Below are 26,131 nucleotides of genomic sequence, written 5' to 3' on the forward strand. Positions count from 1 at the left end.
AAATTAGTAACTATGAGTTTATAGAACAAACCCAAATCTGTGGCCACAATAGTGTAAAGGAAACAAACTTCCACAAGAATGTCTCACTGATGGACAAGAGCTGAGCAGTTCAAAAGTGCCGTATAAATGAGTGAGTAGTGGATAGGTCAGGTCAATGTCAATGTCCAAAAAAAAAAAAAAAAAAAGAGTAATTTGGCCCATTTGGTCAAGACCGGCGTGTAGGTTCTGAGTGACAGCTGTGACTGGAAATAGCACAAAGCCAGGTGCACACACACAAAGCTGAGTCCTTGGCCTGGGCCCTCTATCCAAGGGTGTGCCAGCCTTTGTCTAAGAGCAGTTGGTAGAGGCCAGGAAGGGACAGGAAAGTGGGGAGGGGGGGACCCACAGCCGTGGTCCAGGATGTGAATATCCAGCACAGAAAGGCCACAGCAGTGGGACCAGGGAGCCGGCATCAGAGGCCTGTGCCTTATGGGGCTGAGGGGCAGTGAGTTAAGGCAACAAGGTATGGCTGCACGGTGGGGCTTTTATCTCAAAACCTTCATGTTAAGGCATAGGGTGTAAGGTCCCCTGCCAGGCACCTGCTGTACTCTATGGATTAAAATGTGAATCTCATTCAAAAACACCTGGTCAGAAACACCCAGATAAATGGCTGACCAAAATATCTGGGGATCCCACAGCCAGTCCAGTTGACACATAAAATAAGCCATTGCACAAGCATAAACAATGGTAATGTTTCCATAAATGAAAATGGAGGCTGTGTGTTCTTTTGCATTCTGCTTTGTGAGGAGGGAAGTAACATCATCAGAATGATTTTTTGTTGGTTTGGGTGGAGGTTTTTTGGACAGAGGGACTGGTTTTTTTCTAATTCTTTTTAGGTGAAAAACTCCAAACAGACAGAAAAGTTGAAAGAGTAGTACAGCGTGGAAGTACAGCCATGTGTGAAATGTGTGTGTGTTCATAAATATATGAAATAGATGAACCATTTGGAAGAAGTTTACAGAAATAAAGACAATTATCCATGACTAGTTTAGCATGCATCTCCTAAAAATAAGGTCATTCTCTTTCACAACCAAAGTCCATTCTAACACCTTGCTCTGAATCTGTGTGTTGTTGGGTTTTTGGATAAAAGTTGAATCAAGGTATATACACATCACATGGTTGCTGTGCCACTTGATCTCCTTCACTCTAGACTCTGGAACACCCCACCCACCTCTTAGTGTTGTCATCGACGCCGAAGGTCCTAGGGTCTCCATCCCCCACATTCTTTGGCCCTGGATGGGGCCTGGGCATCTGACTGGAGCTTGTACTTGACCCTCACAGCAGCCAAAGTCCCTGACATCAGGATGGCTGCTACGTGTCACTACTGGAGGAAGGGGCTGCTTAAGGAGTAAAGTCATTGCAGGAGGAACACCTGTTTGTAAAGCCCCTCCCCCATCCCAGGGACCTGGTAGCCAGCGCTGTGCTATATCCCGTCCTCCCTTGGTCGAAAGTGTTTTTCCCTCCCTTCCTCTCTTGACAGCTGTGTAGACTCACGAACTTCGACTTACTCGTGTTGTCAGTAAGTCCAGTCACTGTGTGTAGCCTTTCCAAGTCTACACGCTCGCCTGCGTCTCTGACAAATGCCCTTTCACACAGCGGCTCTGCTTTGCTTTCTGGCACAAGGTGTCCTGTCTCACCTTGGACTTGGCCTGCCTCCCTTTGGAAATCAGCCACTTCTAGAGAGAAACGGGTCCTAGCTGGGACCACCTGGTTCCTAGGGGTTACGTGCATTTCCAGTAGAAAGGAAGACATCTAGCTGTCTGAACCTGGAGTTCCCCTCGTGGTTCAGTGGTAAAGAACCTGGCTAGTATTCAGGAGAATGCAGGTTTGATCCCTGGCCCTGCTCAGCAGATTAAGGATCGGCGTTGCTGTGGCTGTGGTGTAAGCCGGCAGCTAAAGCTCAATTCGAGCCCTAGCCTGGAAACGACCATATGCCATGGGTGTGGCCCTGAAAAGACACACACATGCGCGCGCACACACACACACACACACACACGCCCCAGCTGTCTGAACCATTCTTCTGAGCAGATGGAATGTTTCTTATTCAGTAGAACTATCTGGGCTTCATAAACACCTAGAGGTAAATTAGCCCTTGTCCAGGCTTTTTGATCTCAAATCCCTAAGAGGCAGAGGTTGAACCGAGGGGTCTGAGTGAGAACTTGCACGTTATTGCCAAGGGTCTGGGTATAGGAGGTGGGGATTTCACAGCTGTGAGTAGCGTCCACAGGCTGCTGGAGTCGAGGACAGATGTTCCCTGAGAATCGGGTGGAATGTAGGTGAAGACTGCTATTACAATTCTGAGTCATCCTGCAGAGACTGGAGCCACGTTCAATAACTATTATTCTACCAATAATTTTAGAAAAATATCTGTTTAGAAATCAGGGTCAATGGACACCCAAAACATCTGACTGTTTGCATGTTTATATTTAGAAACAGTTTCCAAAAACTTTGGAAGATGCTGAATGGCTTCAGTATGAACACCCTAGATGCTCAGTACATCTCATTTAAGTAAATTGGGTAAAAATCTTAGAGGAAAAAAAACACATTGGTTTTATTTTGTTGAACTGGCAGAATTTCTATAAAATGATCTTTTTTTTTTTTTTTTTTTTTTGTCTTTTTAGGGCCACACCCGCAACATATGGAAGTTCCCAGGCTAGTGGTCCAATTGGAGCTGCAGCTACCAGCCTACACCACAGCCTCAGCAACACCAGATCTGAGCCACATCTGCGACCTACACCACAGCCCATGGCAATGCCAGATCCTTAACCCACTGAGAGAGGCCAGAGATCAAACCTGCATCCTCATGGATACTAGTTGGGTTCATTACTGCTGAGCCACAATGGGAACTCCCTAAAATGATTTTATTATAAATCGCAAGATTAGCAAATATTTTGTAGCTTGCTTTCAGAAACTTGGAGGCTTCCAGTTCTAGGAGGATGGTGTAGATGCCCTTTCCTCTGTCCCTCCCATGAGTACAACTAAAATCCCTGGGTGTCAGATGTAAAACAAACATGAGAAGATCCGGAAGCTGGAGGGAAAAGGCAGACAGCCAGGGCTGGACTCAAGAAACCCCACCATGGGGAGTTCCTGGATTTTCTATGTGCTGCAAAGTTCCAACTAGGAGCTGGAGAAGCCGATGGCCCAGAGGCACGGAGGGAATCAGACAGCAATGCCCCCTCCCAGAAAGGCCAGGAGAGGAGCATCCTCACCGGGGGAGCACCTGTGGGCAGTACTCACTCCAGCCAAGCAGTGAAGCCCCACCCCAGCAAAGGGCGAGTGGGTTCCCCAGGCCTCCACCTCCAGGGCTGGATGGAGTCAGCCTGCCTCCTATGGGGGTGATGTCCATGACTCCCACCAGTTCCCAAGGGTCAGCAGAGTCCAGGTGGGGAAGCTGCCAGATGAGATGACACCTTGCCCTCACCTGCCGGGTCAGAGTCACAGGAAGCCAGCAGGAGGTTTAAATAAGAGCCAGGCTCTTAACACAATACCCTGAGTGTCCAAGCTTTGTTAGAAAATCAGTGATCATAGAGAGAACCAGAACGATTTCAAAACAAATGAGAAAGGACAGTCAATAGACACCAACACCAAGATGACAGAGGTCTTAGAATTACTGGGCAAAGACTTTTAAAGCAGCCATTGTAAAAACACTTCAGTGAGCAATTACAAACACACTTGAAACACATGGAAAGATAGTCTTACAGAGAGTGAGAAAGTTTCAGGGAAGGAACAGAAGACATCAAGAAGAACAGAAGGGACATTTTAGAACCAAAATGTATGAAAAGTGAAATGAAAAGCTCAGTGGATGGAATCAAGGGCAGATGGAGAGAGAGATGAAAGAATCAGTGGCTGGAAGATTGAACTCGGAAATTGTCCCATCTGAGCAGAGAGAGAAAATAGACCAAAAACGGAACAGAGCCTCGGGGACCTGAGGGATTAACAAGATCCAGCATTCATGCCAGCAGAGTCCTGCGAGGGGAGGGGAGAGTAGCTGGGCTGAAAAGTGCTTGAAGAAATAATGACTTAAAACTTCTCAAATTTGGCAATAGAATATAAATCTAAAGATTTAAGAAGTGAATGAGTTCTAAATAGTGTAAACCACAAAAGCTCCATGCCAACTCGTCCTAATCAAACTTCTGAGAACTAAAGAGAATGTAAAATCTTGAAGGCGGAGAGAAAAGACACCTTCCTTACTGGGGGCAGTGGCTTTCTCATCAGAAACCGTGGAGGCCAGAGGGTATGAAATGTGTTTGTGGTGTTAAAAGAGAAAACCTGTAACTCAGAATCTAAAAGGCAGCAAAAACTATCCTTGACGAATGAAGGTGAAATCAGAACTCTCTTAGATGGAGGAAAACTAAGAGTGTGTCCCCAGCAGACCTGCTCTTAAATATTAGCAAATTGGAATTTCCCTGAAGAGAAAGGAAACCGTAAAAGAAGGAATCTTGAAGCATCAGGGAGGGACAACATAGCAAACAAAAATAGGAGTAAATGCGATAGACTTTTCTTCTCCTCTTGAGTTTTCTAAAATATGTTTGATGGTGGGAAGAAAATTTTATAACACTTTCTGATATGATTCTAAACATATGTAGGGGAATTATTTAAGACAGTTATAAATGGGGCATGATATAGGTATGTAAAGAAAAGTTAGGGGTCCCACTTCTCTCAAACTGGTAAAGCAGCACCACCAGTAGACGGTGATAAGTTCTGTGTATATGACGCAACACCTAAAGCAACTACTAAGTACACACAAAAATGCTGTGGATGAGTCAAGATCGAATCCTTTTGTTTTGTTTTGTTTTCTCTTTTTAGGGCCATAACCATGGCATGTGGAAGTTTCCACGCTAGAGGTCGAATCAGAGCTGTAGCTGCCGGCCTATACCACAGCCACAGCATGCCAGATCCAAGTCATGTTTGCTACCTACACCACAGCTCACGGCAACACTGGATCCCTAACCCACTTGAGCAAAGCCGGAGATTGAACCCACATCCTCATGGATACTAGTCAGGTTCATTGCAGCTGAGCCACAACAGGAACACCCTCAAGACTGAATTCTAAAGTATATTCAAGCAATCCACAAGGAGACAGGAAAAATAAAACAGAACTGAAGAACCGAGAACAGAAAACAAAAAATAAGATTGGAGATTATATCAATAATTACATTATTACATATCAATAATTCTATTACAATCAATAATTACATTGATTGTTACAAATGGTATAAACAAAACTAATGCCAATTAAAAGGCAGAGATTGACAAAATAGATGTAAAAAGATGACCCATTTATATGTTTATCTATAAGAAAGTCACTTCAAATTTAACGATAGAAGCAGGTTGAAAGTAAAAAGAATAAGATATATCATGCAAAAGAAAGTTTTAGTCTTTGATAAAATAGGTAAGGGGCAAATAAAATTGTCAGAATAATAGGAATGTTATATAATAATAAAGGATAGATGCACTAAGAAGACAAAGCAATCCTAAATGTGTGCGTGCCACACAGCAGAGCCGCACAGCATGTGACGAGTGACAGGGTTGAAAGCAAGTTTGAGGTTTAGCACAATTCCTATCAAAATCCCAGTGCAGGAGTTCCCGTCATGGCTCGGTGGTTAATGAATCTGACTAGGAACCATAAGGTTGCAGGTTCGATCCCTGGCCTTGCTCAGTGGGTTAAGGATCCCGCATTGCCGTGAGCTGTGGTGTAGGTTGCAGACATGGCTCGGATCCCATGTTGCTGTGGCTCTGGCATGTGTAGGCCGGCGGCTACAGCTCCGATTTGACCCCTAGCCCGGAAACCTCCCTATGCCGTGGGAGTGGCCCAAGAAATGGCAAAAAGACAGAAAAAAAAAAAAATCCCAGTGCAATATTTTGTAACGATAGACAAAATTATTCTAAAATTTATATGGAAAGGCAAAGGAACTCGAAGAGGTAATAAAACTATTTGGGGAAGAAATAAAGTGGAAGAAATTGGTCCACTCACTTTTGAGACTTGTTAAATGGCTATTATCATAAAGCTATTATGGTTGGAGAAACATCTACAAAGATCAAGGGAACAAAATAGAAAACCCAGAGTCAGATCCACACAAATATGCTCAGCTGGCCTGTGAGCCCAGTTTATGAACTCTTCATGAAACCTCAAAAGAGAACCAGTGGGGGGAAGAAAGTTTTTTCACCAAATGGTGCTGGAACAATTAGATGTCCACAAGCTAAAAAAGTGAACCTTGACCAAAGTCCTCACATCATACGAAAATTAACTCAAAATAGAGCACAGACTCAAATTTAACATGTGAAACTATACACTTTAGAAAATTTTTGGGATGTTGGATCAGGCACATCATTCTTGATACCAAAAGCACAGTCAGAAAAAAAAAAAAAGAAATGGTAAATTAGGTTTTATCAAAAGTAAAAGCTTTTGCTGCTCTGGGTATTTTTCCTGGGGTGGGAGGAACCTCTGAAGAAATGTTTATAGCAGCCTAGCACATAAGAGCCAAATCCTGGACCTAACCCAGATGTCCATCACCCTGTGAGTAGTTAAACAGCTGTGAGCATCCACGCCATGAATCCTGCAGTGCACCCTTGATTCGCAACAAGCCAGTGCGTCTTCAGCGAATCATGTGGAGTGAAAAGAGCCAGTCATAAAAGGTTACCTCAGGGAGTTCCCGTCGTGGCGCAGTGGTTAACGAATCCGGCTAGGAACCATGAGGTTGCGGGTTCGGTCCCTGCCCTTGCTCAGTGGGTTAACGATCCGGCGTTGCCGTGAGCTGTGGTGTAGGTTGCAGACACGGCTCGGATCCTGCGTTACTGTGGCTCTGGCGTAGGCTGGTGGCTACGGCTCCAATTAGACCCCTAGCCTGGGAACCTCCATATGCCATGGGAGTGGCCCAAAGAAATAGCAAAAAGACAAAAAAAAAAAAAAAAAAGTTACCTCACTGTGTGGGTGCCTTTATACATCACTCTTGGGATGACGGGAGCGTCTGCACAGAGCACAGACCAGGGGTTGCAGGTTAGGTTTGGGGGTTGGGCTGGGAGGGGTGGAGATGGGGGGGTTGCCTTGGGGATGGATGCTGTGTCTGGACTATATCAGTGTCAGCATCCTGGCTACAGTTCTGCCAGATGCTGCCACTGGACAAATTGGGCAAAGGGATCTCTACAATCTCAAAATTGAAATTTTAATTTTAAAAAACCTTTGGGGCAATTATATGCAGCTCTGCTATATACAGCGTGCCTTCTGGAGAAGAGGTATTAGTTACCAAATTTTTACGTGTCTTGGAGATTTAGAGATCAGATGTGGTTCTCATAAATCATAACTGAAAATAATCATCAATCTTTCTGTCAACAGCATGGCTAAAAATAGATAGAATTAGCAAGGTTTTGGTTCTCTTCACATATACACTTTAGAAGCCTTTTGTAATTTGTGCAACTTTGGCATATAGAAAGTAAATGGATTTCAGCACAAAATAGTCGAACACATATGAGTTTAACAATCAGAAAGAAATTATTGGAATGATCCTAATAGTACTTACCTTTAAGACTGTGAAATCTCCTAAGAATCATGAATTGTTTAAAATTAGTTCTTTACCTTTGGCTCTTTGTTTTTAAGCCATAGATAATTTTCATCTTAATTCATATGATGTTTGTCTGGGTGGGACAGTAAAAATGGAGTAACAACAAACACAGTGGCTCACCAGATACAACCTGTGTTCTCTTTATTGTCAGGAGGTTAGCTGGGTTTTGGTTTTAAACCAGCTGGTCACAGTGGTTGGTGGGAGAAAAGCATTTCTCATTCAGATCACTTTTCCACCTTGCCACATGGCCTGCTTTTTGTGTTCATCTCAAAGGTTAAGCGATTTGACTCTAAAGCAGAGTGAGGATCTGGAAAGAGAGGAGACAAAGTGAGAGATCGCAGTAGTCTTTGTGGAAGGTCTGAGTCATGGACCCCTTGTCCCACAAACTCCAGGGCAGCTGACTTCAAGAAGGGGTAAGAAGGTGGCCTGTGAGCCCAGTTTATGGGAACTGGAAGCAAAGCTGCAGGAGGGAATTTCTCACTGGGTTAATTATCTTGCAACATTTACGGTGTGAAATAATGTTTTAGACTCTAAAGCCAAGATCAAATGCCCACTTTTTGGCGGTAGCCCCCAGCCCCCAGGGCACTCAGGGAACCTGGTCCTCACAGCTGGGTCATGTCCACCAGCATCTAAATGGTCTCTGACTTTTGTTGCTTCTTTCCTGGCTCAGATGCTTTAACAAGCTGTTTACTTGCTAAGACTGGTGGGTTGGGACGGGATCTCTGACCCTCAGGCTGGGTAACCAGGTGGAGCATCCTGCGCCCTGGAGGGGCTAAGCTGCAGACCCCTCGCAGCCCTTGTGCACAAGGTGCTGCATGTCCCTGGGGGCCCTGGTCCAGAGAAGCCCCTGAGCCTATCATGTGAAGTCCAGGGGGCCTTGTGTGCCTTGACACCCCTAGCTACTACCAGGGGTGCCCCACAGAAAACCTGAGCAGTTCTAACGCTGAGGTGTAAATGTCTTAGACCTCAGCAGCTGCTCCTCATCACGTTTCCCAGGAAGCCTCTGTGATACCAGGCAAGGACAAGGGCCAAGGGGTCAGGATAAATGTAGGTTCCCTCCTGGGCCAGACATGGGCTGGGCCTCATGACAAGTGGGGGCTGCAGCCGGGGGTCTTCATCTCGGGTCTGGCCTTGTGTGCACTCCAGCCAGGGGAGGTGGAGTTACTTGGTCTGGAACCTACAATGAGCTGGACAGAAGCGAGGGGGTGGATGGCCAGCCCAGCTCTGGGCCCAGTTTTGAATTCGGGTCCTCAGAACCACCTGCATGTGTGTACACGTGAGTGCACCTGTGCGTGCATGTGTGTGTGTGTGCACTCATGCACACAGATGTGGGCTGATGTTGGAGGGACAGCGAGCATTGCTGTTGGAAGGGCCTTGTGCCCAGGAGCCTCCCGCAGGATGTGTGGCTGCCTGGGTCCGGCCAGCCCGGCCGGCAGCCCCTCCTCCTCCAGCATGGGCTGTGAGCAACCAAGTGCAGGGTCCAAGCTCTTCCCCTTCCATCTCCCAAGAGTCCTTAGTCATGTTTCCTAAGTGGGCCTGCATTTCAGGTGAGGAAATAAAGATCTTCCTAATGTCCTACCATGAAATGCTGCTCCTCAGCCCTGGTCTCTGGTGGGCAGGCTGTGAAGCCGCTCAGGGATCCTTGGGGCAGGGGGTGTTCTCTTCCTCCACAGCCCCCAGCCTTTCCCTCTGCTCCTCTTGGCTCGCACACTTCTCGAGGTTTATTCTGGAATCTGGCTGTCAGAGCTAACAGCATGTCTGCCGCCCAAAGAGCCTCCTGTCTGCCTGACAAATTGATGGGCTCTGACCTGCATGGGTGAGAAGGTGGCTGGCAGGTCAGAAACTGGGTGTTGTGCGTGCCCAGCTGTGGTATTGGGGGACAGCAGTAAGTCCTGTGAAAGACCTAGCAAAGCAGCAAGATAGTGCCATTGCCATTTCTCTCCATAGCAGGAAATGGAAGGTTCCATTCTTGCATTACAGCACCTGGCCCAGGGGAGGCATTAAATAATCATTAGTTGAGTGAGTAAAAGAATGACTCAAAATGTGTTAGCATTCTCTTTTAGACAATTTCCCCTGTTTTCATGAAGTTCCAGGAACTCATGGGCTCTGGATGCAGAGCTGGCCTAACAATTCCCACGGTCCAAGTTCAGATCCCTCCAGAGAGATCCTCAGACAGAGTCTCCAAAGCAAGTAGATGCTGGGGAAGTGACTCCAGGAAAACCAGCCTGGGGTCAGGAGTGACTCAGAGAAGGAGAAGCAGCATCCACAGTGTGGCCCCTCCTGGGGGCTGGGGGCCCTGGGTGCCATCACTGCTGTGAGAGCTCCCCTGGTGGTGCATGAAGGCACCAGTTTCCCTGGCCTGTGCTGAGCAGGCAGGTGGATGCTGGTCCAGCAAAGAGGTGCTGACAGCAGGCCTGGGGGTGGTGGGAACCATGGATGTGGTGAACCCAACAGCATGGCTCCATCGGCCCAGGGGTCTCATTTCAAAGGTCACCGTCTCCAAGTAGAAATCTGTCCCCTTGTTCAAGGGAAGAAATTTCTCCTAGAGAAGAATACTTCCCTTTTGGTGACACCCAACACTTTAACTCTACTAAAGAAGTTTTAGTCCAGTCCTTAATGATTTTAAGCCTAAATACAAATTAGTAAATTCAGTTACAGAATAAATATTTCCCTAGCTGTGGGCTGGCCTTCTGATATTTGAGACCCCATTCACATCTTGTGTTTTCTCTCCTTATTTTCATTTACACCATCCACTGACGCACTGCCCCTGCCCCAGGCCGGGGAGAGGCATCTCCAATGGCACCCACGTTCCCACCAGTTCTCTGCTGCCCAAGGCTCCAAGTGCCAGGGGTGCCCTTGGGGCAGGGCCTGATGGAAACACGGGGTGATGGGAAGACACCTCTCCTCCTTGAGCAGAGAGGCCGGAAGGAGCAGACCAGGCCACTGGCCTTTCCGCTGTGACCAAGTCCAGCCCCAGTTACCAACTGTTTCAGGGACTTGAGCCGAAACAGTGCAGCCTAGGGAGCGAGAGGGAGGTTGTGCTGGACATGGTGCTGGTGCTGTCTTCCCCAAAAGGAGAAAGACAAAAGCATCCTTACTTCCTGAGCCAAAAAACCAAGTCCTACTGTACACATTCCTGTTAAGAACCAAAGCCTCCAGATTTGCCAGTAAAGCACCAGGCATGGCCTCTCCTCCATCCTATTTATCACTCTGAGCTTCTGCAGTGCCATATCTTCCATCTTTACCACATGTCTTTGCTTGGTGTATTTTTGCCTCTTCTTCTGAGACTCCTACTAAGAGTGTGCATAATTTTGCTTTCTTCTCTGAATGTGTCATGTTCTGTGATTCTGCCTTATGTGGACCCCTTTGGAGGGCTCCTGGGAGAGAGTACCTCAACCCAACCCAACCTCACACAGCCTGTCAACCTGACCCAACCTGACCCAGCCTGGCCTCAACTTCACCCAACATGACCTTAACCTGTTCAAACCTGACTTCAGCCTGACCCAACCTGACCTCAACTTGACACAATTTGACCTCAGCCTGACCCAGTTTGACCTTAACCTGATCTCAACCTCACCCAACCTGACCCTGACCTGACCAAATCTGACTTCAACCTGACCATAACTTGACCCAACCTGACCTCAGCCTGACCCAACTCGACTTCAATCTGACCCAACTTGACCTTAGCCTGACCCAGCATGACCTTAACCTGTCCGCAGTTTGACCAAACCTGACTTCAGCCTGACCCAACCTGACCTCAACCTGTCCCCGCATGACCTTAACCTGGCCCAACCTGACCTTCCCCACTTTCAGTCTCCTCTGTTCACTCCTAGAAGATTTCTTATTCAGATCCTCTTGGTCTTTTTGGTAATGTCTCTCTTTCCTCTGGTGTTTGTAATTCCTTCCTTCATGTCTTTGTTTTTGATAATCCCATTATCTTAAGTGCCTGGGAGCCTGACTCTATTATTCCTATGTCTGCTGGTATTTGCTCATGTGGGATTTTGCCTTGTGATTTTATAATTTCAGTTTGTAAATTCATCTCCTTTGAGGCTTCAGATGTGCAAGCCTGTGAGTTCGTCCCTCCAAACCAGTTGTGCCGTTGGCATTTGGGGCTGGGTCTGCCCCTTTCTGGGGCTCTTCTGCACATGCGCCATAGGGTTTCATAAGACCCCTGGCTTCTTCCCTCCAGGTGCCAGTCGCACCCAGTCATGACAACCAAAATTATCTCAGGCCTTGCCAAGTACCCTGGCAGCAGAGTGGCCCAGTTGATTACGTGCATGGTCCCAGCACAAATTTCTGAGCTGTGAGTTTCAGAGACAGGTCTCAACTTCAAACCTATTGTGCAGGTTGGCTTTTAAAATACATAGTCCCATTTTTAATGTAGAGCCAGGCAGAGAAATCTTATAATCTTATCCTCATGGGCAGGTTTTTTTTTTTTTTTCCTAGCTTACCCTTTCACTAGGGTATAGGGGCCAATATCCTGCTTCCTGTGGCGCTAGTTCCAACTCTTCACCTCCTGCGTAATGGTTTACCAGTTTACTACCCATCGACAATGAACCAGTCTGAGAAACCCCACATCCTTGACAATAAAGTGTGTCATCAAACTTCCTCACCTATTTGAGATGTTTATTTTTGCTGTTATGAATGAAGTAGAGCATATTTTCATAGGTTTAAGGGCTATTTTTTTTCCTTACCGTAAATTATCTGACAGTGTATACTAAGTTGTCGGTCTTTTTCTTAAAATCCACAAATGGCACTTAAATGCCTCTCATGCTTCATGCAGCAGATGGGGACACACTTCAGGGCTCTGGGCAGTGACTGTTGGTCTTATAAGATAGAATTTGACTTAAAAACACTTTTGGAGTTTCCCAGTGGCTTAGTGGGTTAAGGATCTGGCACTGTCACTGCGGCCACTTGGGTTCAATCCCTGACCTGGGAACTTCTGAAGACGGAACCCCAAAAAAAACCACTTTGAAAGTAATGTATATGTTTATATTTGTAAATGTATATTCTGGGGGAAGAAAACCCTCCACAATGAGAGTTGTAGGATCTAGCCAATTACCCAGTTATTTTAATGATTAAAATCCCTACCTACAAAGATTTGGAGCACACATCGGATTTTGCTACCAAAATCTGTCCTGCAGATATGTGCTTGGCTCCGTGGGGTTACCAGTGGAGGAACCAAGCCCTGTACAGGTGAGATGGTTTTGAGGCTCCATGCTGGTCATACCATCAGGGTATCCCAGGCTGAAGCCCCACTGACCCTGCACTTCCATGGGGAGGACATGGGAAGCCCCCTCGGGTGCAGGCACACCTCTGCCTCAGCCCTGGGGCTGGCCTGTGCCTCATCTCTCAGCCCTGTGTACCCTGCTCCCAGGAGAGGCGGATCCCAGTCCAGTGGCCTCCAGGACAGGGCAGCTGTGAGCCCTGCGCATCCCAGAACCCAGACTCCTCCATCAGAGGAAGCAGCTCAGAAGATCTCTGCAACCAGCCCCCAAGACCTAAACAGCTAATTGCTTAGAAGTGAAATAAGGCCATCTCGGGCAGAAGGGGTCCAGTAGCAGATCCTGCTGATCTGTGCAGAGTGAATGGTGGCTGTGGCGTTTCAGCACACACATGAAGCTGAATCCCAAGTCATGCAGCGAACCACGGTCCCCTGTTCTTTGATAGCTTCTTCCTTCCCACCCTTCACTGCAGTTCCATCACCAAAGGCAAGAAAGCCTCAAACTCCTGTGAGCTGCGTTGCAGCCCTGCCTGCTGGTTCTCCCCCACCTCACCCCTCCTTCTATTTGATCCCCCCAAAACCCCAGGGTCAGGTGGCCATCTGGGTGTCCCCTGGGTGGTAGTAAAACTGACACCCCTAACAGCCTGAACCTAGCCAGAAAAGATTGGGACTTGAACTTACATGCTGGGACTTGAACCCAGCCTAAAGCCAGATTGGGACGTAAACCCACGGTTTTAAATTAGAATCACTCACCCTGTGTCTGGGCTCACTAAGTTTCAGGTTCTTTATGACTCCACGCAGAAGGAATTCAGTGAGAAAATGATAGGCAAGAAACAGATTTATTAGGATAGAACGCTTGTGAGAGATGCAAGGAGACAGGCAAGGAAGCTTCTGCCCAGAAGATACGGTGGGCCTCGGTTTTATCCTCCAAGGGGAGTGGGGGTTGGAAAAGCCCGCCTCTTCCTTTCTGGGAGTACTAGCTCCTCTTCAGTATCCTGTATCCGGTAAGGTGTGGTAAGGTGTGTATTCAAATCAGCTGAAGGGTGGTCTTCAAACTCTTGCCCTTGGTCTGAATCTGAATGCAGGCCTCACCCCATCCCTCACCCAATGACCTGAGGCAATTCCTGCACCTCCACTAGTTAAGCAAGCCTGCCTCATTCTGATGGTTTTCTTGAACTTACAGTGGCCTCCCAACATCCCCCAGGTTTCCCTCTTTATCTATGATCCCCTATTGGGACTTCAACTACCTGTGCCTACTCTACCCCTATCAGTAGGTCAAAGCTTTGCCTGCAATGCTTAGAGCATCAGGTTGCTAACAACAACAAAAGGTCTTGATCTTGGCAGCTGAGTAAGTTTCTCAGGCTTCAGTGCACTAAAGGTGCTCATTACAGGCATAGAACTAGATTTCACCCCAAGCCCAATACTCAGAGAATTGTCTGTATTTTTAAAAAATTGAGATGAACTTCAGATAACATATTTACATTTTAACCATTTTAATGTGTACAATTCAGTGTTTTTAGGATTTTAACCATCACCACTATCTAATTCCAGAGCTTTCTCACAAGCATGAAGGAATCCCTGTGCCCCTAATTGGTCACTCCCTCCCCAGCTCTCCCCCCAGCCCCTGGCAGCCGCTAACCTACTTTCTGTCTGTGCAGATTTGCCTGCTCTGGACATTTCCTATAAATGGAATCACACACTATGTGCCCTTTGTGTTCAGCATCTTCCACTTACATCATGTTTTCAAGGTCCATCCGTCCTTCAATCAGTGTCAGTACTTTGTTCCTTTTTGTGGCTGAGTTGTATCCCAGGATATAGATGGAGCACATTTTGCTTGTCTGTTGGTCAGGTGACAGACAGTTGGACTGTTCCCACATTCTGGCTACTGTAAATAATGCTGCTGTGAATATTCACTCACACATGCTTGCATGTACCTACGTTTTCATTTCTCTAGGGTGTATACATTGCTGGATCACAGGGTAAGTCTATGTTTAACTTTGTGTAGAGCTGCCAGACATCTTCTGTAGCAACTGCGCTGTTTTATATTCCCCAGCAGTGTATGGGGGTCCAGACTTCTCCACACCCTCTCCACTCTCCTTTTTCCATTTGTTTGCTCATAACCAAGCTAATGGATGTAAAGTGGTATCAAGTAGCTTTGATTAGCGTTTCCCTGATGACCAATCACACTGAGCATCTTTTCAAGTGTTTATTAGCTGTTTTCCCATCTTTTTTGGAGAAGTCCTCCAAGTTCTCTGCCCACATTTTAATTGGGTTGTTTGTTTGTTTTCGAGCTGTAGGGCCTCTTTATATTTTCTGGACACTAAACCCTTATCAGATACATGATTTGCAAATTTTCCCTGATCTTGTGAGTTGTCGTTTCATTCTTTTAATAAGGTCCCTTTAAAGCACAAAAGAGTTTAATTCTGATGACGTGTAGTTTTCTTTGGTGCTTATATTTTTGTTGATCCGCTCCAGGATCATGCAGACTTACTGCTGTGTGCTCTTGACATCAGACTCTTCCCTTCCCAGGGTTTGCTGTTGTTTCAGTGGTTTTTCAACAAATTATACAAAGTCTGTATGTTTTGTCTTGTTTGGCCACTGATATCTCTGTTCCATTAGCTCAATGGTCAGCAAATTATTGGACAGAGGTTCTCAAATGACTGGAACAAAACCAAAACTAAACCAGTCTTTGCAGATGGGTCAAGTGTGTTGGGCACCTTCAGCAGCAGCCAGGCCCATCCCTCAGCCTCCCCCTTTCACCTCCTGCTAGTGCTGGGCTTGAAGGTCAACCAGGGAGTGAGGGCAGGGCCTTGTCAGGTCTTTCCTGAGAGTGGCATTCTAGATTTCCAGAAATTTGTTGGTGCTTTTCCAAGGCCTTATTGCCCAAAGCATCTCATTCCAGCCGTTTCTCCTAAGCATTCTGGTTAGTCTGTTGTTTGCCCCAACAACATTTTTCTATTGCTTCAGCAAACATTTTCCCGTTGTTTCAACAAACTGCACAGATAGCCACTTCAGCATTGTGAGAGTTCTGTGTTCAGGGAGGGTAAGCAGGGCTTCTGAGCGCAACTTCAGGGATGCACCAGAAGGGCCCAAATAATGGTTACAATTCCCCCTGCATCAGATGCCCTCTCCTTCTTCCAGTACCAGTCGTGGTACCAGGAATGCAGGCAGTTAGTCTCAAGGCTACCGCTGAGCTGGGAAGCAGGTTAAAATACTAAGAGCTCACTGTTGTTACCACAATTCAGCTGTTTTTTCTTATGTTTTCCCCAGGCTGCTGCTAGCCTTTGATTAGTGTCCAGCGTTCCAAAAAAGTTGATTCTGATTTTTTTTTTTAACCACTTTTCTCAATGCTTTAATGGGGGCGGGTATTTGGAGGTCCTTACCATGCAGTTTTCCAGTTACTCAGAACATTAAGTTTAGGGCCAGTTTTGGAGGTCCCCTCGATATTTCTGATGCTGTCAGCCCTCAGTCCAGACTTTGGGAACACAGAACTGGAATTGCACCACTTCTCCCTCCAGATCACTGCCTACTGGTGTCCAAGACACGCTCCCTCATAAAAGGGACCTGCCTGAAAAACTGTCTGGTTCTTTGGAGTTTATGTCCCCGGATTGGTATTGTCTGGTTTTCTCTGCTCTTGCCACTACTGGTAAGGGTCTCTGCTACCGTGCAGAGAAGTGCCTGGTGCCAAATCACTGACCCCATGGTGTTAACAAGCAAAGGGGAGGAACACTGTGGGCCCCAGATTTGGAGGAGGAATTAAAGCAGCCGTCAGCAGTAAAGAAAAAAGAGCCTGTGGAGGACAAAGTCATCAGTGTTGCTGGTGGACCCTCTTTCCTGTGATTCCTGAGTCAGTGACTCTGTTTCCAAACAGATACACAGACCTAAAGGGGTGACCCAGCACTGGGCAGGGAAGGAACATAAAATGCAATTGTGTTTAAATATGCTGTAAACTTAGAATGTCCACATTCAGGTCAAAAATAATTTTGCCTCATTAACATATTTTGTGATATGTCCTTTTAACAAGTGCTGAGTAACCAATACCTTTAGGAATCTTGGTTGCTGGGTATGCACATGCTATGACAAGATAACTCATTAAAAAGAAAAAAATAGGATTCTTTTGTGAGTTTCTTGATCCCTGGCCATAGAATAAAACAAGTGATCGTTTGTATAATAAACTCACCTGGAATCTCACCTTTCCCTCCTTTATATATTTAGAGCAATGACTTAATTAGGCTGTGGGGCCATAGATCCCTTTGAGATCTGAGGATCCTCTGTTAGAAAAAAGTGCACATGCACAAAAGTTTACATCCAGTGTTAGAAGGTGCATAGATCCCTGAAGACTCTCCCTGGACCACAAATAAAGAATTGGCTCAGAGAATCCAGGCAAACTGGAGCACACGAGCTTCTCCACATCGGCTCCTCCCAGCCCCAGCTGTGCAGCAAAATTATCCGAAAGCTTTTTTTTTTTTTTTAATTATTATTATTAGGTTGTATTTTTTTTTCAGGGCTGCACTCATGGCATATGGATGTCCCCAGGCTAGGGATAGAATCTGAGCTGCAGCTGCCAGCTTAAGCCACGGCTCACAGCAACGCTGGATCCTTAACCCACTGAGTATGGCCAAGGATCAAATCCGCATCCTCATGGATACTAGTTGGGTTCATTACCTCTGAGCCACAGTGGGAACTCCTATTAGGCAGTTTCTGTTGCCTGACTTTTTTCTGATATATAGATCATATTTTACTGTTGTTTTTTTTTGTTGTTTGTTTGGGGGTTTTTTTGTTTGTTTTACCTACCCTATGATTTTTTTATTTTTTACTCTTTTGGCTGCACCCATGGCATTCGGAAGTTCCTGAGCCAGGGATCAAACCCATACCATGGCAGTGACCTGAGCCACAGCAATGAGGACTCTGGATCCTTAACTGCTAGGCCACAGGGAATTCCCTGAAAGCTTTTAAACAGTAAAACAAAAGCTTTTTAAAACTATGGACATTTTTTAAAGTGCATAAAAGCAGAGAAAAAGTATAATGAACCCTAGTGTTGCCATCACCCAGCTCCAGCAGCTGTGAAACTCAGGAGAAAGATCTGCTGAATGAAGACCCAAACACCATTTCCTGTGAATACCTGACTATAGATCTCTAAGGGACAGAAACTTCCCCCTGGTCTTCACAGGGGCAGTACTCCTCTCATGCCTTTAAAAAGCCCTTAAACTCACAGACAGTGCAGGGACCCTCTCATTTACTCGTCAATCTATGTTGCTTCCCTCTAAAGGAATACAAGCAGTGTGCAGCCTGTTTCTGGCAGTTTGGCTGATGCTTCTAAGGCTCTTTCAGGTGTGTGGCCGCCCCCTCCCCCGACCCTTACGTGTTAATGAGCAGTAACCCCTGTGCCCTAGCCTTGAACCACATCTCCTGAGGCAGCATCGCTAGTGCGGTCTTCCCTTGCCCCTTGTCCCGCGGCCCATGCATTGCCTGCTTCCTTTAACAGAAAAATAATGCGGCTCCTACCTCTCTAGGGTCTGCTGGAAAGCTTGAGGGCTTATCTGTTTGGATCATCTATAGGCGCCAGTTATGCGAGAGAGAAGCATCAAACGGACAGGCCAGACTGAGCCCTTAGTTGGCTCCGTCCCCAGGCCCACGGGTCATGGGCGTGGGCGGGAGTATTCCCAGCTCCACCTTTGAGGCCTAATGCATGCTCCGTTCCTTTGCAGGCCCAGCCTCCTGACCCCGGGCCAGCGCATGGGGCCATGGCCCTGCTCCCTGGGCACGCGGAGCCCCGGGGTCCCGAGCCCCTGGGTGGCGGCGGGGCCCGCGCCCGGCACGTCATCATCAACGTGGGCGGCTGCAGGGTGCGCCTGGCCTGGGCCGCGCTGGCGCGCTGTCCCCTCGCACGCCTCGAGCGCCTGCGGGCCTGCCGCGGCCACGACGAGCTGCTGCGCGTGTGCGACGACTACGACGTGAGCCGCGACGAGTTCTTTTTCGACCGCAGCCCGTGCGCCTTCCGCGCCATCGTGGCGCTGCTGCGCGCCGGCAAGCTGAGGCTGCTGCGCGGCCCCTGCGCCCTGGCCTTCCGCGACGAGCTGGCCTACTGGGGCATCGACGAGGCGCACCTGGAGCGCTGCTGTCTGCGCCGCCTGCGCCGCCGCGAGGAGGAAGCGGCCGAGGCGCGTGCGGGGCCTGCGGGGCGCATGGCGCCTGGGAGCCCGGGCAGCGCCCTAGGGCCCGGCGGGCGGCTGGCGCGCGGCCGGCGGCGCCTTCGCGACGTGGTGGACAACCCGCACTCGGGACCGGCCGGCAAGCTCTTCGCCTGCGTGTCCGTGACCTTCGTGGCCGTCACGGCGGTCGGCCTCTGCCTCAGCACCATGCCGGACATCCGTGCGGAGGAGGAGCGGGTGAGCGCGGGCCGGGCGGGACGGCAGGGGTGGGGCCGCAGTGGGGCTTGGATGAGCGGCCAAGGGCCGGGGGAGGGCGTGGTGGAGCCACTGGGATGCCAGGCGGGGTAGCAAGGGCCTAGGACCAGACTTGAGGCCTGGGTCTGGGAGCTACTGGGCCGAGGGAGCGCACCCTTGCTGGTTGAAAGCATAGCCCCAGGCACACCTTCATCCACTCGGGTTAAGTTGGCCTGGAGTGGGGCCCCTGAGCAAGGCCGACGCACCAGGCTGCCTGCTGTGCACCCACCACAGAGGCTCCAGATTGAATCGGCTCCAGCCAATTTCAAGAACTCAGCGAGGCCGCCTGGTCAGCAGGCCTTCCCTGACAGCCACCCTGGAAGCTTGGACAACTTGGAGCTCAGGGTAGAGAGTTTGTGTTCTAACCTCAAGTCCCACCATCCTGGCCCTAAGGGATGTGACCTCGGAATTCCTCTAGGCACGCAGCTCAGGGCTGGCTTTGCAGAGGTGCTGGGGCTGATCTGTGAGCAAATGCTGTACTTCTAGTGCAGTTTGTCCTGGGAGGATGCGAGCAGAAGTGGTATCCTCAGATTAGAATGGCACCCCAAGTTTATCAGCGTTTTGTGCCCAGTTTGGAACATCTGGGAAATATCCAGGGCAGGCCCCAAGTATGTTGTCTGGGTAGGGGTTAGGAGATAGGAGGGTGCTACAGAATTGTAGTCTGAATTTTCTTGCACATGGAGGTGGTGGGGGGGCATCCTGCCTGCCCCTCCCCACACAATGCCCAGCTCCCCCAGCTCATTCAGCCCCTCACTGAAAGCCCCTCTGCATCCTGAGGGCTGTGCCCTACCGGAGCCCACCTGATGCAGTTAGCTCACTATTCAGAGACAGTGAAAAGCTTGTCCTCCAGGAATACTAGCTATGATCAGGCTTGACCACCAGCATGTTGAGCCTGCCTGCAGATTAAATTAAATGTAAATTTTAGGAAATGGATTTGGCTTCCTTCATTGTCTGGCTGTCTGATTCCTGAGCCATCATTTCCAGTTGTCTTAACTAGGCCCAGTTTTGGATTCTGCTTCTAAAAAGACACTGTGTTTGGATGTTCTCAGTAGCAATAACCATACCATCTGAGAAGGGAAATCCTTCCTTTTTAAGGCCGAGTAGCATTCCCTTGTACACACCGCCTCACTTTGTTTATCCATCATCCATCAGTGGACACTGGTTGCTTCCTCCTTTTGGCTGTTATGAACAATGCTGCTATGGACACGGTGTACAAATATCCTGAGTCCCTGCTCTCAGCTCTTTGGGGTATATCCCAGGAGTGGACTTGTTGGATCCTGTGGTGAATCTGTGTTTGCCTTTTTGGGGAGCCTGCCTGCTTACTGCCCTGTGCCTACACCCCTGATGTTCTGACCAAGGAGGTTTCCTGGCACGAGGCATCAGGGTTGGAGGACAGGAAAGAGAAAAACTTGGAAGCCCTCATTATTTTGTTTGTTGGTATTTTTCTAGTAGAATCTAGCTTGAAGTTCATAGAGTTAAAGCGTTATCTGTATGTGATCTCCGTTTTTTTTTTTTTTTTTTTTTTTTTTTTTGCCATTTCTTGGGCTGCTCCCGTGGCATATGGAGGTTCCCAGGCTAGGGGTTTAATCGGAGCTGTAGCCACCGGCCTATGCCAGAGCCACAGCAACGCAGGATCTGAGCCGCGTCTGTGACCTACACCACAGCTCACAGCAACGCCGGATCCTTAACCCGCTGAGCAAGGGCAAGGATCGAACCCGCAACCTCATGGTTCCTGGTCGGATTCGTTAACCACTGCGCCACAACAGGATCTCCTGATCTCCGATTTTTATTAAGTAGCTAAATAATTTCTTTTTAAAATTTCAAGTATTATTTTGAAACGCATCCTCTGAGAGTCACACACCAACAGTTCCTTAGGCCTCAATTCATGTCCCCCACCAGTAACAAGCAGAGGTGCTACTCTAGGAGTTCTTGTCGTGGCTCAGTGGTTAACGAATCTGACTAGGAACCATGAGGCTGCGGGTTCGATCCCTGGCCTCGCTCAGTGGGTTAAGGATCCAGTGTTGCCGTGAGCTGTGGTGTAGGTCGCAAACGTGGCTCGGATCCCGCATTGCTGTGGCTCTGGCGTAGGCCAGCGGCTACAGCTCCGATTTGACCCCTAGCCTGGGAACCTCCATATGCTGCAGGAGCGGCCCAAGAAATGGCAAAAAGACAAAAAAAAAAAAAAAAAGAGGTGCTACTCTAGTACACCCACATTCTAGTTGACATTCCCACTAAATACACCCAACTTTCTTCTAGAATCAAGAGGGGAGCGGGGGTGTCCGTGGGGATTAGAGGTGAGCGGTGGCAGCTCCCTTCCATCAGTCTGCCTGTGACAGTCTCTTCGGCTTTGGCAGCATTGGTGGTTGTGGTTATTTTTGTGTTGGTGCAGAAAAGCATAAAGGGAGAAAAAAGCTTGTTATCCTCCATCATTCAGGGAATCAGAGGAAAGTGACTCTGCGGTTCCTGCTGCTGATCCATGACACGTTCCCTGAAGGAGCGGGGCCCCTCCTGGGCGGGTGTGGAAGGAAGCCTGGGGCTGCCTGAGGTAGGGAACCCACTACACAGAGACTCCAGCTCTTGCCCCTGGGTGCGTCCCACTGTCAGTGTCATGGCATCTCTAACTGGCACACGGAGACCACTTCCCTGCCCCATGATAGACTCTGCAGCCAGACTGGCCAGGTCCCATCCAGCTGGTGACTCAGCCTGGGTCCGAGGCTGCTAGAGAGCTGGGCAGAGTGCCTGGAGCTCCATGTGGCCATGCAGGCACCATGGCCATGCCCTCAGCAAGGTGCTGGCTGTGTGTTCCTTGTGGCCTGTCCTCCCCCAGAAGCCAGGCCCCTGCTGTCCAGGGCAGTCATCTGGTGCCTAATAGGCCCCTTTGCCCGGAGTCATGGTAGCAGCCCTTCCCGGGTGAGCTGCTGCCCACACATTGTAACTGGTGAGAACGGCGCTCTGCTTCTCAGTGTCTGTAGGAAGAGTGGCAGTAAAGCATACTTGTGGGAGGAATGTGGAGGACATTCTGCTAAGGGAACAAGCCAACCAGAAGGCTGATAGGACAGATCCTGTCTGATCCACTCACATAGGCAACCGGTCTGTGGAGACAGAGTGCGCGGGCGGTGCCTGGGGCTGGGGGCAGCTGGTGTCTAAGGGGTGCAGAGCTTCAGATGCAGAAGATAAACGGGTTCTGGAGACAGTGGTGGTGACAGTGGTGCAACCGTGTGCACCTGCCCACTGCCACCGCCCTGTGTGCTTAATGGCAGTGGGCTCTGTGTTAGGTGTTTTTCACACATGTATGGTGTTGCCGGTGGACCCCAGGACTCTGTTTACAAATGTCTGTCCGTCCATCGGGCCTTTTGGCTCTGGACCAACTCTCAAACCCCTCCTCATGCTTAGTGAACGTGGCTGCCCTGGGAAGGCTGTGGGGCACACAGCCTCCTCCTCACTCCTGCCTCCCTCCCTGCCTGTCAAGATGACTTGGCTACTCTGTGGGCCCTTGGTGTCAGTGTCGCTAAGGGCCATGACACCAGTTGGCCCCAGGGGTCCCCAGGAGGGTCTGAGAGGAGGACGAGGGGTGGGTTTAGCCTCCATGTGTGTCCCGTTTGACCTCCAGGGCCTCTAAGATCCATACCCCCACTCTGGCTCCTTTGGGTCAGGGCAGGAGCTCCACCCAGGCCCCTAAAACCTGTGGACCTGAGGGTACCCATGGGAGTGGTTAGGCCTGGCTCTCTGAGTGCTGCTTCCTATGGGCCTTGATTTTGGTTTGGCTTTTTGGTTTTTTGTTTTTGCTTTTTTTTTTAGGGCCGCACCTACAGCATATGGAAGTTCCCAGGCTAGGAACTGAATTGGAGCTACAGCTGCCGGCCTACATCACAGCCACAGCAGTGCAGGATCCAAACCGTATCTGTCACCTACACCACAGCTCATGGCAATACTAGATCCCCGACCCACTAAGCGAGGCTAGGATTGAACCTGCATCCTCATGGATAGTAGTCACATTTGTTTCTGCTGAGCCACAATGGGAACTCCCTTGTGGGCCTTGAAAGTTGTGGCCTAGTGTTTGCTCCCTGCTGCCCCATCCCCACCCCCATCACCATGGTTCCCCTCCCCCAGGTGAGCTCTGACAACCCTGTGATGACACCAGCCTAGTAACCAGGCAACATAGCCAGAGGCCAGGGGACCAGGACCTGGACATCTTCCAGGCTCACATGCTGACCATGGTCATAAAAACACTTGAGGGTGAGACTCCTGCCACATGTGCCCAGGTCCCCATCCAGGTGGAGGCCACATCGGCCTCCTGCCTGCAAGGTGAAGCCATGAGCCCCCACAGTGCCCAGCCCTCGAGGGTCAGCTGTCCTCACACATCCAGGTCACATTCCTGATCTCAGGTCCAGCAGACACAAGATATTTGTCTTCTCATTCAGGGTTTCCTAGGGTACGAAACTCCAGGTGCCTTGAGAGCAGGTCACTGCAGAATCTCCAGGCACGGACACTGGCTTGGAGATGAAGTCATGATGGGCCTGCTGTGGCCGTCTCAGGTGTTTACTGGGTCAAGAGCCCAAAGAAAAAGGACCCAGGGCTGCCCAGCCCCCAGCCCCCTTACCTGTTGTCCCCCAGCTGAACACCACCCCAGGGGGCAATGGCTGCTCTTGGCCCCTACCAAGAGCACCTGGCCCATGGCAGGAACATCCACACGGGAAGGCTCCCTGCTATCCCCAACCCCAGGTGGCCTCGTGGTGGGCCTTAGCACCGGCTATCAGTGACCCCATCTTGTCTGCAGACAAGGCTTAGTAAGACCACAGCCCTAAACATTCAAGGCCTCAGAGCGTTATGCTGTATTCTCTGACCCCAAAAGCACATTCTGAGCCAAACTGTGCCCAGCACACTGCCTGCTCTCCCACAGGTTCTGAGAATCCATTGCCATAGTAATGCCCAGAGACCCCACTGCTGATCCACCAGCTTAGACAGTCTCCCCTTGGCAGATGAGTGTGTGTTTTAATGCCACTTGCTTGGGGGGAGGGGGAAAGTGTCTGAGCCCACAAAGAAAGCTGGGGTCAGAGCCAGGAGTGGTGCTACAACCCACGTAAAAGGGGACCTGGGGTCAGTGCTGAAAGGTCGCCTCCAAGGGCCAACAAATGCAGATGGCGAGGTGGCTCCAGATCCAGGGCTGACCCCAAACCTCCCAACTGCAAGCGGCTGTAGGAGCCCCGCAAGTCCCTTTGCGGCTCTCTAGTGGGCCTCTGGCCTCACTATTAAGGTTTTAAGAGGCTCTGTGAAGGAGACAGAGTACTTCCCTTGCCGCCCCAACCCTGCTGTCAGGCAGCATGCCAGGCCTGGGGCAGGGGCACCACAAAACTTTGTCAACGCAATGGAGGCCCCAGGTGTACGCAAGTGTGAGCAGAGCCCCCAATTACTGCAAAATCAAAATTCTCCTGAGCAGCATGTCTGGAGTGAGTCAGGTGACCACAGGGACTGAGTGTGCAGATGCCCCCCAGGTGCCGGACATCGCACGGCGCCTGCCTCAGCCATCAGCTGTCTGGAGGAGAGACCTTTGGAACCGCGTGGAGGATGGGCGGAAGCGTTGGTTCTAGCAAACAGCTTCCAGGGTCCTTCTGTGCGGTGGCAGCCGCATGTTGCTTGGAGACAGTGCTAAGCCAGGCAGGGGCCCCGGCTGGTGGTGGGGACAGGCTGCAAGCGCCAGCCTGTGGGAGAACAGCGCGTCCTCGGGGAGGGTGCGGGTGGGGCCGGGTACGCAAAAGCCATCGCTTCCTTTCCACGGAGGCTGGTGTTTGGCTCTGCCAGTCGATTTTTTTCCTTGAAGCTCATATGATTAAATCAAGACCCACATAATTAGTTATGGATTTCATGACTGGGATTTCAAGTATCGAATTCACAAAGACATTTGGCAACAGCATCGGAAGCTGGTGACAAAGCTTCCACTGCAAGTGGGCACAGACACACACGTTGAGTTTGCCAGCTTGGACTGGAGCAAGAGCTTGGCTCCTCCTGAGCTGTGCAGGCAGGTTTTCCAGGGAGATGGGCAGAGCCAACCCGTGGGCTGTCTGTCCTTCCTCCTCTCTGGGGCCTGGTGTGTGGATGCACAGGAACGGTCTGCTCGCAGCTTCATAGCTGCAGCACCTTTGCCTCTGTTGAGTCGAACCGGAGTTCCACCCATACCTGATTCAGACGGCGTCACCGACTTTAGTGACTTGAGAGTGACTTTAGCTGGAGTGAATGCATTTTGCACATGAGGACATGCATTTGGGGAGGGGGCCGGGGACAGAGTGCTACCATCTGAATGCTGTGTCCCTACAATTCAGGTGCTAAAGCCTAACCCCCAGTGTGTTAGGAGCAGGTTCTTTGGGGTGGTGAGGTCCTGAGCATGAGCCCTCACAATGGGATTAGTGGCCTTATAACCGAGACCCCCACCCCAGGCTCCCCATGCCTTCCTTCACATGAGGAAGGTGAGAGGTGCCATCTCTGAACCAGGGGGCCCATCGGCACCTGGATCCTGGACGTCTAGCTCCAGAGCTGTGAGGAATTGTTTCTGCTCCGACAGCAGCACAAATGGGCAAAGGACCCCTGATCATGGGACCTGGGCCTCTCTGCCCAGCTCTTGGGGGCAGCGTTTCTATGATGGCACAGCATCCAGGGATAGGCACCGGGGCTGGCAGGCAACTGGGCATTTTGGCACATGACCACCGCTTCATCCCAAGGAGCTCCAGTCCCCACCCAGCAGGACAGATGGCTTCCCTATGGAAAGGCAACTTGTGGCCTCTGTGTTCCATTATCACGTGCATTTGAGCGGCTGGCAGTGCTGACCCAGTGGCCACAGGCCCAGTGGAACTAAAAGGAGGAAGGAAAGA

At 49.6% G+C, this 26,131-nt stretch overlaps 1 protein-coding gene across 2 annotated transcripts in view; it reads left to right on the forward strand.

The window, feature by feature from the left end:
- KCNG2 (potassium voltage-gated channel modifier subfamily G member 2) overlaps window positions 1-26,131 on the forward strand; it is a 61,263-nt gene that overhangs the window by 17,648 nt on the left and 17,484 nt on the right. For both annotated transcript variants that reach the window (XM_021096336.1, XM_021096337.1), the window contains exon 3: window positions 18,531-19,211. In XM_021096336.1, the coding sequence (XP_020951995.1) occupies window positions 18,567-19,211 (645 nt within the window). In that variant the 5' untranslated portion in view covers window positions 18,531-18,566. The remainder of the gene's footprint in view (window positions 1-18,530; window positions 19,212-26,131) is intronic.

This window comes from Sus scrofa, chromosome 6, assembly GCF_000003025.6.
Source record: "Sus scrofa isolate TJ Tabasco breed Duroc chromosome 6, Sscrofa11.1, whole genome shotgun sequence".
NCBI classification, from domain to species: domain Eukaryota; kingdom Metazoa; phylum Chordata; class Mammalia; order Artiodactyla; family Suidae; genus Sus; species Sus scrofa.